General features: G+C 35.6%; 1 protein-coding gene across 15 annotated transcripts in view; it reads right to left on the reverse strand.

The window, feature by feature from the left end:
* The window catches only part of DMD (dystrophin), a 1308223-nt gene that overhangs the window by 803707 nt on the left and 485749 nt on the right, over positions 1-18767 (reverse strand). For all 15 annotated transcript variants that reach the window (XM_069784897.1, XM_069784898.1, XM_069784912.1 and 12 more), the window contains 3 exons: positions 10438-10626; positions 9545-9726; positions 4297-4447 (listed from right to left, as the gene is read on the reverse strand). In XM_069784897.1, coding sequence (XP_069640998.1) covers positions 4297-4447; positions 9545-9726; positions 10438-10626 — 522 coding nt within the window. The remainder of the gene's footprint in view (positions 1-4296; positions 4448-9544; positions 9727-10437; positions 10627-18767) is intronic.

Consider the following 18767-nt stretch of genomic DNA (forward strand, 5'->3'; position numbering starts at 1 on the left):
ACACATTTCAGAGTTTTAATTCCTTCATGGGCATAGCCTTTGAGCCAATATATTTATAAGAATCCTCCTTTTTCTGACTTTCATGCCTATGATTACCATTTGCTTCAGAGAGCTAGACTATAAAGCAATTTTCAAGGACTGTGAAGTACACTAAACTGTTAGAGCAATCCCTGGAATTCAGACTTCTTAACATTTTTTGACCTAACAGTTGATCAGGGAAGAGGAGGCAGAGCACTCATAGATCAGACCATATAACACAGATTGCTCCCCCCAGGTTCAATCCTCTCTTTCAGCCATACAACAATAAATACATTCCTCTGTAAGCCTACAGCCAGGGAGAAGGCGACTATTATTTCCTGATTAGTGGGTATCTGAGAGAAGGCATCCCAGAAAAAAAAAAACAGAGTTAGCAATGCTCTGCAAGTGCAGGAGTGGAGGGCATTTTGGAAGCAGGAGTCTCACTGTCCTGGTTTCAGCTGGGATGTAGTTAACTGTCTTCCTAGTAGCTGGTACAGTGCTGTGTTTTGAGTTCAGTATGTGAAGAATGTTGATAACACTGATGTTTGCAGTTGTTGCTCAGTAATGTTTAGACTAGAGTCAAGGATTTTTCAGCTTCTCATGCCCAGCCAGGGCACCTGACCCAAACTGGCCAACAGTGTATTCCATACCATGGGACGTCCCATCTAGTTTAGGAACTGGGAAGGGGGGGGCAGGGATTCGCCGCTCGGGGACTGGCTGGGTGTCGGTCGGCGGGTGGTGAGCAATTGCCCTGCGCATCATTTGTACATTTCAATCTTTTTATTACTACTGTTGTCCTTTTATTAGTGTTATCATTATCATTATTAGTTTCTTCTTTTCTGTTCTATTAAATCGTTCTTATCTCAACCCACGAGTTTTACTTCTTTTCCTGATTTTCTCCCCCATCCCACTGGATGGGGGGGGAGTGAGTGAGTGGCTGCGTGGTGCTTAGTTGCTGGCTGGGGTTAAACCACGACACTCACACACAGTGTGAAAGACTTGAGAAGTCAGGGAACTGATGAAATCAGAAAGTTGAGTCATTTTCTAATCCCCAGACAGAATCAATTTGCCCTGAGCTGAAGGGCTCTTCTTCATAATCCAAGTGTCTGTTTTTACCATGAAATTCACCACTGACAAGCATTTGTATACAGGAGCTTGTTGAAACTGGAATTTACTGAGGGCAGTCCCAAGACTAGAACATGCTCTGTTCAAGTCACTTAAACTGAAGTTTCTAACAAGTTCTCCCGAGCTTGTACAGATAGCAAATTTTCAGGGACTTAAAATGTAAGATGGATATAGATGTTGATGCATGGGGATAGCAACAACAGAAACGCATAAAACTCCACAGTGCCTTTAATTCCTATCCATCAGATAACAATTTATGTGACTCGGACATAATCTACTTCAAAGTGAATAAAAATACCTACCTAGGCCATCCAAGTACCCAAAGACAAATCCACCCTTGATATTTGAACAGTTAGGAAGTGTCTCATTTTACCTTTGCAATTAATTTGAAGTAGTGAAAAATCCTAACACTAAAAATTTTCCATAGTTTCTGGCATTTTCATAAAAATAAAAAGGCTCAGCCTTCCAGAAAAAGTAATACCTAAGCATCTTAGACTTTTTTAGAAACTTAATGAAACTATAAAATCTACTAACTATAAATTGTATAATAATAATGTGGTATAATGAAATCAGTTCAATTAAAAGCACATTTTTGCTTAATTATAAAATTTCTAACACAGTATTCTGCTCAGACAGCTCAATAGTCCTCAGATTTTTATTGAAAAGCAGCTTTCTTCCTTTATGAAATTATAAAGAAGGGATACTTGGAACAGCAGACAAAACGCATAAAATACTGCCACAAAGACCAATAGTTCTTTACTGAAATGTTTGACCATTACTCCAAAATATATTGACTATGCCAGATCCCTTACCAGAACCATGTACCTTGCTAATGACAGAAAAATCTTAGAGTTCACCTCTATTTCAGTCCACTCAGAAAATTTTCTGTACTATCAAGATATTAACCTCATAGACTACTGAACCAAGCAGCATGCTGGAGAGAATGTTGCATGCTTTCTCTAGTCTCAGTGATGGGTGCCATTCCCAATACATATTACTGAATGATTTTTTTTTTTTTTTGTTACAGGACCAGCAGAGAAACTGAAGTGTTAGTCACAAGAACTCAAGACCAATATTTTGAAACGTCATCAAGAAAAAAGCAGAATAAAAGAAATCAGATGTATGGAAGTTATAAGTCAAAAGGAGATAAATAACACAAAGTAAATAGAGTGAAAAGCAGTTCCTAATGAACAGTTAAAGACAGAAAGTCAAAATGATGAGGAGAGGGAGACAGGATGACAACAAACCAAACCTATCATCTTTGCTGAAGTCTGTTTAATTTGAAGAGATCATTGCCTTTCATATCTTCTTAACTTCTGGTTCCTCCCATTAATTTATATGACATTGTTTCTGAGAGGTCCAGAGTCATGTGAGACTAAGAAAAATTATGAGGGGTGTTGGGTTTTGCTTTTTTGTTTGCTTATTCAATAATGAAGCAATAATGGTGCTATTAAAATTCCATTGTTTTAACCCTTGTTTTAGAAGGTAGCTTTGCTGCATACAATATGTAATAAAATTATCTGAAACTTTCACACAATACTTGAAGGAATGGAAAACATCTTGTTCTTTGGCTTACGAATAAGACAAACTATACACTAATAGAATTTTAATTGAAGTTAAAAGGAAAACATTTTCTTTCCACCCTATTAGCTAAATCATCTCTTCTACAGAAAACAGATTTGGAAAGTAACACACAAATAAATAACGTTGACTAACTCTTCACACCAAGAATGAAGAACTAGTATGTGGGAGAGAGAGATTTCTGCATATCTTCATTCAGAATATTCAAATAAGAGCTAAATACCCATTTTCTCAATATTAGAAAGAAACAGCATAAAGAGTTTGCATAAATAAAAGGATTACATTTTACATTAGTATTCAAATACAAAATGCATAGAAATAGGAAGAAAGTTATTCAAGTCTCAGCACTCATGCATTCAAAATCTTCCAGGTTTCTTTCTCTAATTACCATTTCACAATTACCTGCTGTCTTTTTTTAAAAAAGAAAATTTAATGGAAGAATATATGCTTAGCTAGCAAACCCACATACTGAAATGCATTGTCTCCTCACAGGGCAAGCATAGATAGCACAAATAGCAGCAGTAGGAGAAGAATTTGTATTCTTCTTCAGTAGCACTCCTTAATCAGAATGGAGAAAAATCATCTTTAACACAGAAGTAGATCGTGCAGTCTTTTTCAATTTTTGACCTCTTTTTTAAAAATCTGTAAAAGCTGGTTGTGGTTTGAATTGTTTTTCAGGATGATCTGCCCTCTAGAACCTGGACTAGCACTGACACAGGCCATCAAGTATCAAATGTTAAAATCTCTCAAGATGCTATGGAACTGAACTGCTTTGAACCACTAATGTAGAAAAATTAACAGGTTATCACAGTAAATCTCCATGACCTCACAAATCATCTGTTTTCTATACTTTTCTGTGTCTCCCTATCATCAACATGATGTGTTATGAATACATATATAAATATATTTTAAAATTTAAAATAATATGAAGTTAAACAATGTAATCCAGTAAATTAAACAGAGCTATTACACAAATTATACAGTCTCTCTCTTTTTTGTTCTTAATTCTTCCCATTAAAGAATTACCCTCATGGAAGGTGGACAAAATTTGGCCAAATTCTCTCTTACACGCCATTTATTAGTTTGTTGTTTTTCATTAAATACATTGCTAACAAGTATTTTCTACAGTTAGAAACTAAAGTCTATTTTATAGTGCTGTACAGTTACATATTCAGTGTCCCAGGAGTCCTAACAAGATTATGCCATCTAATTATGACTACTGCATCACTGCTACTACAGTATGCAAGGAAAAAAATGCAACATGCAAAAAGAAGAAAATGCAGGTAATAAAAAAACTGATGTATTCTTACTGAACTGTGTAATGAAAGGATGTTACAGTTGCCTCATATTCTAGTATATTGTTTATATTTAAAAAGGAAGTAATTTTTTTATATATCAGAATTAAAGTCAGAGTTGTGATAACTCTACAAAAGTTTGTTAATTGTACAAAACAATCAATATTAAACCAATATTCCATATTACTTTGCTATGTTCTAATGGCAGGAGTAGAGCTTTTAAAAGGTCAAAAACTCAGTTTGGTTTTTATGCCTTTGGAAGCACACCATCGCATACCTTATGCTCTTCTACTTGACGCTTTAGGTCCTCTAGATCTGGACCTAAGGGCTCTGAATCGATTTTCTTTGTCCTTTCCTCTGTTTTTGTCAGCCAGGCAGCTAACTGGGCCAGCTGCTGATTCTGCAGATCCATTAGGATTTTATGTAAACTGTAAAACAAAGAAATAATGATTCCAACTTATACATGAAAGAAAATAACAGGTAGAAATATCTGCCCTGTATATCCTTAACTGATTTTCATGAGGCTACATCTCAAGCCAGATTAAAAAAAATACGCTTTCAAACACATCGCTGAAAATTTGTTGGAACAGTTTTGAATTAGGCAAACTGGTTTGAAACTTATTTTTAGAACCTGAGTACTGCATAGAATACACTGTCTGTTAAAGTTTTGGCCTCCAGTTGCATTTCTGTTTGAACTGTTTGGAAGTTCAAAATTTCTGCTATCTGGTTTCTTAGAGCTTGTATTGTCTACTACAAGTACTTTGAAAAGTGCTCAGACAGCTGTACTTACCAGACTCTCTCAAATTTAGGATATTAAACAAAAGATATTATTAAATTTTGAGTTATTCAATGGAGAATGCTCTGGGGAAGTAAACAGGAAATATTTCAGTTTTGCCTAAACAAATATTTTGATAGCTCCAAAACAATCTGTCCAGAAATCCATTACAACTCCTTCACTTACACTTGCCACCTTTAGAAATTCTCCAAACCTTCCTAAACAAAATCTTCATCTTATCAAAAGTATTTCTAAAATAATGTGTAAGCTATTGCTGAGTGACAGCATTACAAGTAGTTATTTGTATTACCCATCTTTCACATAACTTACAATTTTTAACTTTACTTAGATTTGACAGACCAAAGTCACTGTCCTCAGTCACACTGAGCTTGGTGAAACCATGGTATGTTATAGTGTGTTACTTGCATCTCAAGCACAAGTCTTGCAGCAAAAAGTTAGTTAACTACTGTCAGAACTCAACTTGGAGATTTGAAAATTGGAGTTGAACTTTCAGACTGAAGAATACTGTGTAAGAAAGACAGCACAGTCCTAACCTACTCCACTTGTTTCTCAGTTGGCTTCTTGAAAATGTAGCCCAAATCAGAAAGCTATTGTAAATTTTGTCCCTCTGTGACCAACAGCACCTAGAACTGCCCAACTTCACACTGACATTTCTCCCCACAAGGATATTTTAAAGGAACCAAACAGAAGTACGTTTTTCTCCCGTTGCAGTTAGGCAACTTAAGAAACGCTCGCACAAATCCAAACATGCAGCTTTCTGTCACAATGTCAAGGTACGCTCAAGTAAAGCAAGTACTTCCGAGTTTGTCCAAACAATTTTGGATTGTTCCAAGAGACTTTGAACAAACCTAGAAGTGTATAATTTTGAAAATCCGTGTCTAAGTATGTCCAAAGTAAGCATCATTCTGTATTTTCCCAGACACACCTAATAGTTTTCAAACTAATTGCCACAGAAGATTGCATTGAACATGTAAATATTTAATTTTTGGTACACGTTTAGGTTTTTCTGAACTACCAGGATTCAATAACTGTCAACATCATGCAGATGTAATATGTGAAATCCCGTATCTCATTTGTAGCCTGTTCATATTTTAAGGCATATGTCTGAAACTTCAGCACTTCTATTGTTGGTTGTTATTTATTTCATTTCCTACCTTTTTGGGGAAAAAAAATAAATAAAAAATTCCTTCCAGTTTTGAATCTTCTCAAAATGAGCTGAATGTTTGGTCTCTGATGAAATACCTACATATTTACTATTTCCTATTTATACAGCTAAAAATCAGTACTGTATACACAGTATTAATTCATACTGCAAAAAGAAATCGCTAAGTTTCCAATGCTGTTTGATGCTTTCTTTGTATATATCTCAGCTAACTCATACTCCATTCCTTAAATACCATTCCTCAGTTTATAAGCAATCCTTGGGATCACCTGTAAATTTAGGTATGCAAAATACTCTGAATCCTGTGCATATACTAACTGTCACATTTTACACTCGAGGGCAGAGCTGCCATTTAGAAGGATCTAGACAGGCTGGAGGGACAGGCCAGGAGGTACCTCATGACATTCAACAAGGACAAATGCAAAGTCCCACACCTGGGAAGGAAGAACCCCTGGAATGATACAGGCTGGGGACTGACTGCCTGATGGAATTCCAGCACTAAATCTAACAAGCTCTGCTATTGTTTTTCTGTCCCTAAAATGGCCTTTGCTTTAAAAAGAACAGGACATTAGATGAAATAACCCTTATCACTTTTATGCAAATAATAAATTTAGTATTGGTAAATCTTTGTTAAATAAGGATCCATTTTTTTTTATCGAACAGAAGTTTAACCAGATAACACAAACACATAGACTTCAAATACCCCAAAAGTAAAAGGCAACAAGAATGAATGAGATATTTTCAAACAGGAGTGCAAATGAAATCATTAAAAAATTCCTACGACTTAGGTATTTTAATCATAAAAACTTAGCTGTTACAAAAAAAGCTGTACTTTTCTTTCCTTAGGGCATCCAACAACACTAATCATTTATCTCAGCATTATCCCTTGCATCTGGACAGATTAAAAAAAATAAATTGGCTGAGGACTTCCGAAACAAATAATCAAGTTTTAAAGGTAACCATAGGAAGACTAGTCAAACCAAAGTCTCTTGAAACAGGAGTGGTAATGGCGAGAAAATGTGAAAAGCAGTGTGTGAAACAAAGAAAGAGTGATCAAAAGAATCCTGAGGAGTACATGGACATGAAGCATATCTTCTAGTGCAGAGCAGCGGATACAGAAAAAGGGAGAAACTGCAAGCAAACACAGAGATGAGCCAGCTTTATGGAAATAAAGACTTGCAAACACATTTTAAAAAATTAAAAGTTTTTTTTGAAATAAGGTTTAAGTTACACCTGTTTCTTGAATGGTACCTCACTGGTCCCTGATGGCACTGAGACAGTTTCGGGTGTTACACCTGGAGCTCTGGGAAGCTATGTTACTTTCTAGAAACAGTAATAATTTTTAAGAACTCCAGTTGGCAGCTCTTGGAAGTAAAGGACCAAAGAAAACAAATCACAGGAGCAACTATAAGCAAGAACTGAAACTTCAACAGAGCTTGAGACACTGAAGAAAAAAAATGGTTCCAAGAAATGTGAAGGGCTCCATTAATCCAAACCTCTAAGTAGTAGGTATCAAACAGTAATGTTTTTCTGTATTATCACTCTCAAGATTTTTTTTCTAAGAACAGAGTGTCATAGATCTTAGTAATGTACGATGATTTCAGGTCTTTTTACTGGAAATCATGTGTTAATTATTGATCAAAATGACCAGAAAATACATGTAGTGTCTTTTCCACTCTAATATCTCTCTTTCTTTACAGATAAAGTACAGGAAGCTGACACCCTGCTTTGTTATAACCCATGGTTCACAAGGGATTAGCTATCTCAGATCTAAACTCAGTCCTTCTTCACTTTCAAGTGTGTATTTTATTGCCTTACTTGATGTTCTAAATCAAGTTATTATTAATATTAAATACTATGCTTCATCTTAGAGATACCTTTTTAGCAATAAATGAAATAAATGATACAGAAAGCCTGCCAAAGTAAAGATCATTTGATTTAAGAAAACCAAGATATGATGAAAGAACTACTTCTTATATAGAATATTGATATTATTCTGAAGCAAGGAACATAAACTTGAAAATGAAATAATCACAGAAAATAATTTAATCACAGTTGATTCTTAAGCAAAAGAATTTTTCTTGTTTCTTCCCATTCTCGAGGTACTTCCTGGTTTTCAAATTACTTCTATAAACATCTGATAAAGATTTTAGTACTTATTGGTATACCTCAGGAGATTATCATAATCTTTGTTTATGGTATGGCCCTCATAAGTTCAAATACAAAATACTTTTTCATTGAATTAAATGTGTTTTAATAGTTGTGAAAACCTCCATAAAGTGGTAAATTGCATTAAGGTTTCCTCTCCAGTGGTGTATTTATCACTCTGAGATAATTTACTACAGAGAATCCTATCTGGGGAAGGGCAAGAAGAAGAAATGAAAAAACAGGCTGTTTTCCTTCAGCACGCTAATATATTTCTTCCTGGAAGAGTCGAATACTTTCAATACATAGTGAATATATGGGAAATCCAATTTGGGCTGCTTTTACGCAAAGGCATTGCTGTGTTCCAAACTTCCTCTGATATTCTGACCTCCTAAATCACTTTTTATAAGGCCCTTTCATTTTTATACTATCCTTTATCAGTATATCTTTCTCCTCTCTTTGTCAATTGCTTGCTTTTGTTTCCCCTGTGCTGTAAAGTGTGCTACCCTTTATTACATTTCCTATTACATTACAACAGGGGATAGACAGCCTTGCTGTTCTCATCTTCACAAAACCCATCTCTGTTTGGATAAACATGCCACTGTTGCCTTAAAGAGTAGATTACAGCAATGTGCTCAGAAGATTATACTTTAAGCTGAAGTAGAAGATAGATCCCGAGAGTTTAAATTCTATATAATAACTCAGAAATATATTACATTGTGATATGAAAGCTGTCCATAATCCTCCAGCTGGTGCTTGAAACACAGGGGTTTGACCCAATAGGTCAAAATTAGCCATATAGAAGTACACCACTCCTGAGAAATTTTCTCTTGCCCTAATCCAAATTTCATTGAATTTATCACAGAATTTTTTGTATAAGAAATTAAATAGTAGCACAACATTCTCTGTGAAGCCCTTATCACTTTATGTCTTCTACCAATTTCATATTATCCGAATATTACATGCTTCAGAAGATACTAGATCATTCAATTCCCTAAGCAATGACCTATAGCTGCATCTGGGAGATAAGTTTAACAATTGGTGTCAAAGGACATTTCAGTAGACACAGCACCACTCATAGAGGTGAGGTTGCTACTTTCACGTGTTGATTCAAATGAAAATAAATATGGCAAATAAAAACTGCCTGCAGTAAGATATCACAGACTCTTCTCTCCAAGAAAATAATAAAGCTGGAGGAAGTTAGGTTGAAACATCTGAAACACATCAACAATTCTATAGAGTGTCAAAGTCTCAAAACAACGTGCAAGCTTCAAAGCCACTACACACCAAAATTCAGATTAAAAAATACCTAAGATGGAGAACTGTTCACAGTGAAGTGAAAGAAAATCCCAACCGTTAGTCAAGTTCAGGATTGTTTCAGTCAAACTCCATATATATTATTTTACGTGACATATTACTTACTTGCTTTGTTTTTCCATACTTGCTACCCTGAGACTTTCCCATCGAGAATTAAGTAGATTCATTTGCTCTTGGATTTCATTCTCTTCATCACTTGAAAGTTTTCCAATTGATAGAAGTTGACTTCCAACTTGCAAAACATTGCCAACACGTCCTTGGTGAGCTGTTAACTCCATCATGAAACCCTGACAATAAAAATAAAATCCAGTTTTAAGTTTGATTCTTTGGAAGGGAAGAACAGACTTTGGAGAAATATCTTCAATTCCGCCACTTACCAAACATGATTTTCAAATTTGCTTTTTATTTTTTCAACCCCTCCCCACACCTCGTAACACAAAACAGAAATAAACACTTTCACTTTTTTCATAGGGCAAAAAGTTGTTTAGTCTGGAGAAGGCTGAGGGGTGACGTTATCGCTGTCTACAACTACCTGAAAGAAGATTGTAGCAAGGTGGAGGTTCCATAGTAACAAATGATAGAATGAGAGGAAACGTCCTCAAGTTGCAGCAGGGGAGGTTTACACTGGATATTAGGAAAAATTTCTTCACCAAAAGGGTTGTCAAGCATTGGAACAGGCTGCCCAGGGAAATGGTGGAGTCACCATCCCTGGAGGTATTTAAAAGACATGTAGATGTGGTGCTTAGGGATACGGTTTAATGGTGGACTTGGCAGTGCTAGGTTAATGGTTGGACTTGATCTTAAGGGTCTTTTCCAACCTAAATGATTCTACAATTCTAGGGCACAGTCTCCAGTACTACCTTTAAATTCTCCAAATCAAAATTAAAAACAAGAAAAAGGAATAAAATAAACTAGAAATATCTTTGTTATGTATTTTTGACCTTATTATGGGATACAAGCAGATAAACGACTACTGAAGGAGTAGTATAAACATATACCTCATGCGTGTGAAATTGTTCTTTAACAACTTCTACATCGTTGGATATATCTCCTTGTGCTTGTAATGCATCTTCGGCAGAGAGAAGCCATGTGAGTACTTCCTCTAAAGCAGTTTGGTAGTTTTCAAGATCCTTTTCAGACCCCATCCGCCTGGTGCTAAATGTCTTTTCTTCAACAGTTTCTAAAAACTAATCAAATCCAAAATTTTAAGAGTAATATAAATAGCATCTCCTTAGACAGTTCTATAAAGGAATAAATAGAACACCATTGTCTTGTATAAAAACCCCAGCTTTTTATAAAACAAAAAAATATTAGATGGCTAATCTGTGGAAGTACTTATTAGTATAAAAACAGTTAATTGGCCAAGCTCAGTTAAGACTGAGGGAAATAAAAAAATCTCATATTAAATTAGATATTTTACACTAGAATTCAAAATTCCTACCAAGTATTCTGAATAGGAACAGTTCAATAAACAATATTTAAATTATACCTGTAGAGTGCTGTTATACATGTTTTTCAATAAATACTCTGATCTTTCATTTCTAGTTTACTGTTTCTTATTTAAGTATTTTCTCTTGGAAATGAGAGAGAAATTTATTTCCCACAGCAGCTAGTAAAATTATATCATCAAAAAAGCAGCAAGCTGCATGCTGACATCGCAGAGAACCTGTGGAAAACACAATGTAAAAAAGAAAAGCAACCCTTTACACTACATGCAATGCTAGGCTGGAGCAATCCATAGGCACCCATTTTGTGAAAACCATTCTAGAAAGTTGAAAAAGATCAGAAATCTCAGGTGAAATCGTAACTTTAAAAAAAACCTCAAGTGCATTACTGTTGATTTCTCTTTCCCACAGAGGCCACCTTTTATATTCATTTTTTTAGAAGCCAGGTGACTCTTACAAGCACAAAATTCACACTTCTGTTCTGCTGCTTAAAGTCAAGAGATATCAACAAGTATTTACTGATCAGTATAACAGTAGAAGATGAGGACAAAACAGAAGCATGAAATATAGGTTTGCTACAGAAGATATCCCACAATTTTTTCAAAAAGTTCTGAAGAAGTTTAGCTATTTTTCTAGCAAGATAGATAAAACCAAGCTCTTCACATAAAAATTTGCTTATGCTTTTATAAAAAAATGACATCAAGGCACTTAATGTTTTCATAGCTGGCAGAAATTGTCTCTACTGACTTACTTGTGCCAATAAAACACTCAACCTAGCCTCTACAGCCTTTCATTGTATTTAGGACAGGAAGTCAAAGTTTATCACTAGAACCGAAAGCAGGAAGTATAATGGATGTAATGTGATCACTTAAAATGAAATTTTCAAACTTCACCTTCACAATCTAATGACATTTTGTAAATGGAAACGAAAAGAGTTTCTTGGCTAGTATTCCAAAGTATGTACTCATTCAAAAAATGGCCATTTTCTGACATAAGGAAATCAGAAAAGGGCTAGAGGAGGTATAACTAAAGGATGTTGCGGAACAATGTCAGTAATCCTTATATTTGGTAGAGAGAGGAAACAACAACTTTTCCACCTTCCCTCAAATCTTACAGCCTCACTGCCAGCAGAGAGTTGGGATCAGTCAGGAGGTGACAAAGCAGAGGAATGGATATCAGCAGTGCTTCAAGTATAAATAGTTCAAAAAAGAAGAAAATATTCCTTTATGGATAGCACAATTGAATAATTCTCAACTGCTGAGCCCTAATGAAGTCACTAGATCATTATGCCTTCTCTTTCCCCATGCATTTTGGGGAAAACTAAAATTAAAACAAAGAGAATAACCATCAGAGGCTGAAATAGTAGTAGCATCTTGTTATTCTAGAGTGCATTGAGCATGCGGAGTATTTGCCTTCAGATTTGACAGTGACATATGCAGGGACCCCCTAGGATTATCAAATTAATTAAAAGAGATCATTCTCACTGATTTTATTGGTAAAATCAAGTTATACACTTTCAAAACTGTGCTAAATTTCCTCCTGCATCTTTAAGCATGTTCTCTGTTAACAAGCCAGAGTAGAGCAATGGCCACCTTGATCTGAATCTACATAAGCAGAGAATATTCACATTGTAAAAAGTCTACAAGCATAAAAAACGTGCCTCAAAGTCAAGAGTTGGTTTCGACTTGACAAAACACATATATTTTAAAATCCATTGTTATAACTCTATCTTCACTACTTCTGCCAGTGCTGTTAGCTCTCTGAAAGATAACTGTACATCCTTGCTCATCCTGCCTATGGAATGAAAAACAACCACTCAAATCAGCGGAAATTGAGACTGTTGGCTCAGCTGTAAATGGAACATCAAACCCTAAGCTAAATATTCACACTTGGAAGTGGATAGCTATTACCCTAATGCCTATGCCACACACTGTGTATTAAAAAGCAAAAAGAAACGAAAAAGTGTCTCAAAGTAATATTCATTTACTTAAATATTATTCATCCCATAGTACAACCCAAATTTAAGTATGTAGATCCTAAGAATATTCCACACTGAAATAATCCACATAACACAAGCAACAGTGAAACCCCTGAATTTTATAAATCATAATGACAGGTAAATCCATTTAAAAAACCAAAATGAAACAATCAAACAACACAAACCCAACACCTCCTGTGAGTGACCTCATTTCTGAATACATATGAAATCTTTTCAGAATTCCTAAAATACTGAGAAAAAGTAGATTTTTAAGGTATTGCATATACTACATTGAGAACAAAGATATAGAGTTATTAATAGAGACATCTAATATAAGTTGTGATGGCTGTTTCTAACCATAATTTTTAAGAGACTGAAAAACTATTAGGACACACTGAAGTTAAATTGTTATATCTATATATTGCTAGGAAGGCTATGCTTAGGAAAAAAAAAGCTGCTTAAATATGCACAGAATTTCATTCTTGAATCAAAAACTATTCTTAATAAAGTATTTAATGATGATGCAAAACTAAGTTGACTGGGTGCAGTCAAGGAAAAACATTTACAGAGAGTAATCTACTGAAAAACAATGCATGCATGATGACATAAATGTTAGGGGGGAAATTTGCATGAAAAATTCAGATGTTTGATGAAGACTGCATCACATCTAGCTAGGAATCAGTCAGCCAGTCCGCTCACAGATATTTTGAAAAATGGCCAGACATTTTTGCAGGGAAAATAGTCCTGGTCATTATTACAGACTGATGTAGAAGGAAAAAAAATTGCTCTGGACCCATATGTCATGCTCTAGAATATCTTTTTTTCTCTGCTGCTGCACATAGAAGAATTATATCTAGACGAAAAGATGGGAATTTGAATTTTTACACACTTCACCATCTTCTGCCTGGGTGTGGGGCCTGGAAGACCCCAAGGACTCTTAAGCTTTAATTTAAAGTATAAGGAGAGAAAATAAAAAGCCTTTGACCTTCAGAAGCTTGGAAAAATGAGGCATGCCTGGCAGCTGTATAAATTAATTCAGAGTTTAAATCATGAACTTGCAGCTGCTTCAGGGTAAGAAAGCGAGGGGAGGACGTGTTCCTCACCTAGTCTTGCATTATGTTCCTAAAGGGAGGAGAAGGATTGGACACGTGTTAGTAAATTCTCCAAGAATGTTTCTATTAGTTCATAAAGACTGCTTCTGAGTTTTAGAAATTAGTTGGGCAGTTTTAGAAAGTAGTTTTGCAGTAAAGATTTAGGGTTCATTCCAGCACTTTTATTTACATTATATATTTTCTTCCTTCAGAAACTGCCTGTCTCACTGTAAAAGATGCAGAACCTGGCTCTAGACATTTAGAGCTTTAAAACTCAGAGACATAAAATTTTAAAGAAACATTTTTTTTAGTAAAGGCAAATTTAAGTCCAGAGTAGTTTTCTCATTTTGAAAACTCCCTTTGCAGTATTACAGCCTCAGAAAGTAGCACACATTATTCACCCTCTAACTATGCCTCCTACCACGTAAGACTGATACAACTGATAATTCTTTCAGTTCCTCCAAGTTTCTCATTACAAAATCATCTTTTATGTGTCTTTAAAATGGCTAAATTATAACTGTTAAAATGTTAAATGCTAAAATGTTCTTTGCAATAATCAAGACTGTTTTTATTAACAGATAACATCAGACAGAATAGTTCAGTCATTTCTGGTAATAAAACTAAGAAGATACATTGGTCAACTGTTTGTTATTATAATGTTAACTATTTCCTTGTTCTAAACGAGGCTTGCATTTACATTTTTTAAGGATTTCAAAACTGCCTTTGTGAATGAAAACGCCTTGAGTCAGGAAGATGCGGTTTTTTGCTATTCATATGAAAATCCACCCAGGTCTGGCCTTATCATAAATCTGAAAAATTACAGGTTTTGCTTGCTCAGTTGAGACAACCTAGGTTTTTAGTACCTGATTTTCTCAGTAGTTCCCTTTATACTGCAGATATTTCCACGTGGATGAATTGGCCTGTCCTTGCAGCTGCAGTTTTGAGATGCGGCAGATTATTAGTTCATTAAAAATCAATAGAGCTTAGGCAACGTGCATGTTGAGAGGAAAAAAGCCAGAGCCAAGCAGTATGGATGAAAGTGCATTACAAAGGGAAGAAAATGCTGGAACTATTGATAGCAAAGGGGTAAAAGAAAATTAATCTCTTCAACTACTCTATTAGGTACAGTTGGTACAAAAAAAGACTGAAAAAGACAAATAAAGAATTTACTGGCATTAAAGGAAAGTTTTGTACCTTGGGCTCTGGAGTGTAGAAGTTGGCTTAAGTCAGCTGAAAGCAAGTGAAAAAACTGGAACCAATTGGGTTGGGAAAGAGAATAAGACTGGGAACTGCGAGGACAGGTAAGATAATACTAAGAGTTAAGAGACAGGAACTGAGGCTGCCAGCTACCTGGAATGATCGAATTTTCTAACAATTTAACAACTGTTTCATTTTACATACACGGTCAAGTAAGTCAGTGGTTCACAAAAAGATTTTCTACTTAGCTTGCTTTCTTCAGCACACCCTGACTTGGAAAAAATATCAAAGCAGGTTTTGGTTAGTAGCTGCTTGACCCATTTTTCCTCAAAGCATATCAAAACATACTTGTTTTATTAACTCTCTAGGAAAATTTTTCAGCCTATGTTTATTTAAGAGTTTTAATTATGTTGAGTTTGTTGTTCTGACTATAAAATGTATTGCCGTTTGAAGAATTACTGATGACAAGACACACAGTACTTACCTCTCTAAGGAAGGCACTTCTTATTCAAGCAATTAAGAATCATGGCTCCAAACAGTAATATGACTTGATGTGGATGTGTAAATCAACTGACTGTGACTGAATGGAATTACTTTCACCATACACCTACAACAAAATTATGATTTCTTCCTGTTGAAATGCCTAGTCTACCCACCATTCTTCAACTCTTCCCTTTTGTGATCCAAGAACAAGGCACATCCTAAAGGGACATATATTTCAGGGGCTGTCATGTCGTGCAGTAGACTGTGAGGTCATTTGGTCTCTATATAACACATAAATAAGAGTACTCTTCACATAAAGAAAGGTGAAATTTTCACCCCAGGATAGATTTTTCAGTATTAACTAATGACTCTTCACAGAACTCTCCAGTAGTAAATGGCAACAGGGTCCTAAAATTATATCACAGGTCAAGAAGCCTGGGGTCTATTCCCAGAAGTGCTAACAACAAGGCGAGTAACTCCAGATCAGCAGATCCAGCTCCCTTAACTAACGTCGATTGTGTTTTATACTGTCACGTACATAAAAAAAGGAAAAGGTAATTTTGTCCATTGATCATGATCAGCCCACCTTAAAATTTGAATTGTGATCACGGTATCATGCAGTAGCATGAAAAATATTCAAGATGGGACACATAATAGTCACATTTATTTAGTTTTTAAAATGTAAATTCTATTTGTAGTAAGGACTTAAGGAACAGCCACTTAAAAGCAGCCTGTTCTGACAAAGACCTTTTAAATGTTCTATGTTCTTAATTAAATTGTATTCTAAAAATCTCCATGAGCAGAAAAGCCCTTAAATATATAAACAGAAAGTAGGATAGAGACAGATGAATTATATCTTAGCCAAAAGAAATACAAATGGACTATCTAAAAAAGTATTGAATTATTTCTTTAGCATGTCATATAGGGGATTGAGAAACAAGCACAGACTTTATTCCTTTTCTCTCTGGCAACAGACAAGTGGAGAAACAGACATAAAAAGCTATTTTGCTAAAATACAATAGGAGATTTCAAGATTAAGGCTACAGAAATACAGGCCAAGAATAAGTTAAACAACAAAAAAACCCAAACCAAAAATCAAGCTTTTTTTCATTTTTATATGCACTTCATTATGCATTATGCATACAGCCTTATAGTTCAAAAAACTATGAAAATGTATACTTACAGTGCCATCATTCTGGAAGGAAAAGTAGCTTTCTCTTTTCAGCATCCTGTTTAGTTGTTGCTATCCCTTTCTTTCATTTTCTATTCTATCTCTCTTCTGCTATTGCTATCAGCAAAATCAGTGTTATCCCATAGCAACTTTTACTTTATGTCAGTCATCTGACTGATTAACATATTCTCTTTCCTCACTGACTTTATGAGAAACTGTTTCTCTTACCTGCACCTAACAAGAGTAACTTTGACAGTGCCTATCAGTTATACATGCATATACTTGTTCCTTCCTTCCTACCGCCACTAAGCTTCAAATTTTCTTCAGTATTTCAGGTATTCAAATCTTTTATTCACTCCATAAGACTTTTGTTACTTATGCTACTGAGGTAGCGTTCCTTTCCTACTGTCACTTTACCTGAGGGCTAATCTCTGCCAAAGCAACACGCCTTTTTTCTTCTTTTCTAAGGAGAAAAGTGCTTTTCTTATATGTCTGAAAATTATTTCTTAGGCCTGCCCCCATACTGTTTCAATGTCTCCTTTAAAGTCATTCGCAATGACTGCTTTAAGAATCTTTGTCCTCTCATGCCAAATAACACTCAAACCAGCTTAATAGCTATCACGCTCATTCCTACGCTCCACAGTGTAAAGGAACAGAATTTGCAAGCTCTCTGCACGGGCAACTCCTACTTGTAGGGAAGAATGTCTTGCTACACAAAGAATTAAGAGGGCACCTGTGCAGTCAGGAACAAGCAGCTATAGGTTTGCTCTGCTCACATATGAGCTGCACACTAACGTTGGCCTGACCCCATATACAACAGACATTAGCTGCATGCTTACTATTTTGACTATTCTATTACGCTGCTTGATGAAGACTGGCTGGGCTATGTGGAACGCCCTTGGATGAAAGCACATTACTTCTGCCTGATGAGCCACTGAGCCTGCTCGCAGACAGAAAGTTCTCTAGACACAGCTCAGCGTGGCACGTGCTAGGGTAACAGCACAAACCTTGGAGCCAGACGAGCCAAGCTTCAGAGTTGAGCAAACAAGAAACTGCCCAGGAACAAGAGAACACTTGGTTCCACTCGCTGAAACGCAGAAAGCGCCAGAACTGACTGAAATGAAGGGCTGAAGCAAGAACCAGCCTGCACGGACACAGTGTAAGGGAGAACAGTTATTGAGAATTTTTTAAATTTCTATTTCATCCTGTACAATCACTTTTTTCTCTTTAGTAAGGGAAGCATTCATGTGATTTATTAAGAGCACGGGTGTGCGGGTTGAGCCTCCACTTACACACATACCTCTGGCTGGAATTAGACATTGTCAGCCTTCAGAGCCTGTGCATCCTTTATAACTATTCCAACATTTCAAACTTCATGTCAGACAATACACTAGGAAAACCAAAATCAAACAGGATGATGGAAAGAGACCACATTATATTTTTCCAGCTATCTGAAGTAGTTGAGCATAATACAAGGAATGTTATCTGTTTCATACGAGGCTTTGTTCTCTTCCCCTGCAGAATTAAAACTTTGTTGTAATTCCAAGCTATAATTACATTATATAATCATTTTACACTTCCATTATATATTTTAAAGGTAAAGGAAAAAAGACGGACTAACATCTGTTCTACCATCTTTGGCCAGAAGTAATAACCCTCTGTTGCAGAGTAGAGCACAACAAACAGCAATCAACCAGCTGCAGTAACGTTGACTAAATTTTGCTTGTAGAAAAAGAAAATAATTCCTTATTCTTTAGAATTTCTACATGTAAAGCAGTTTTATAATATTGTCCCTGATAGCTGATAAAGCTATCTTTTTTACAAAATACACAAATATGACAGAACAACATCCTCTTTTTGCCTGTATATATCTATACTGTCTGGAATTTTTCTAAGTCCTGTCTCGGCTAGGGGAATTACAGCTTAATTAAAAAGGAATAAAAAAAGGTCACATGCTGCAGCC

The sequence above is a fragment of the Haliaeetus albicilla genome, chromosome 6 (genome assembly GCF_947461875.1).
Source record: "Haliaeetus albicilla chromosome 6, bHalAlb1.1, whole genome shotgun sequence".
In the NCBI taxonomy this organism is placed as follows: domain Eukaryota; kingdom Metazoa; phylum Chordata; class Aves; order Accipitriformes; family Accipitridae; genus Haliaeetus; species Haliaeetus albicilla.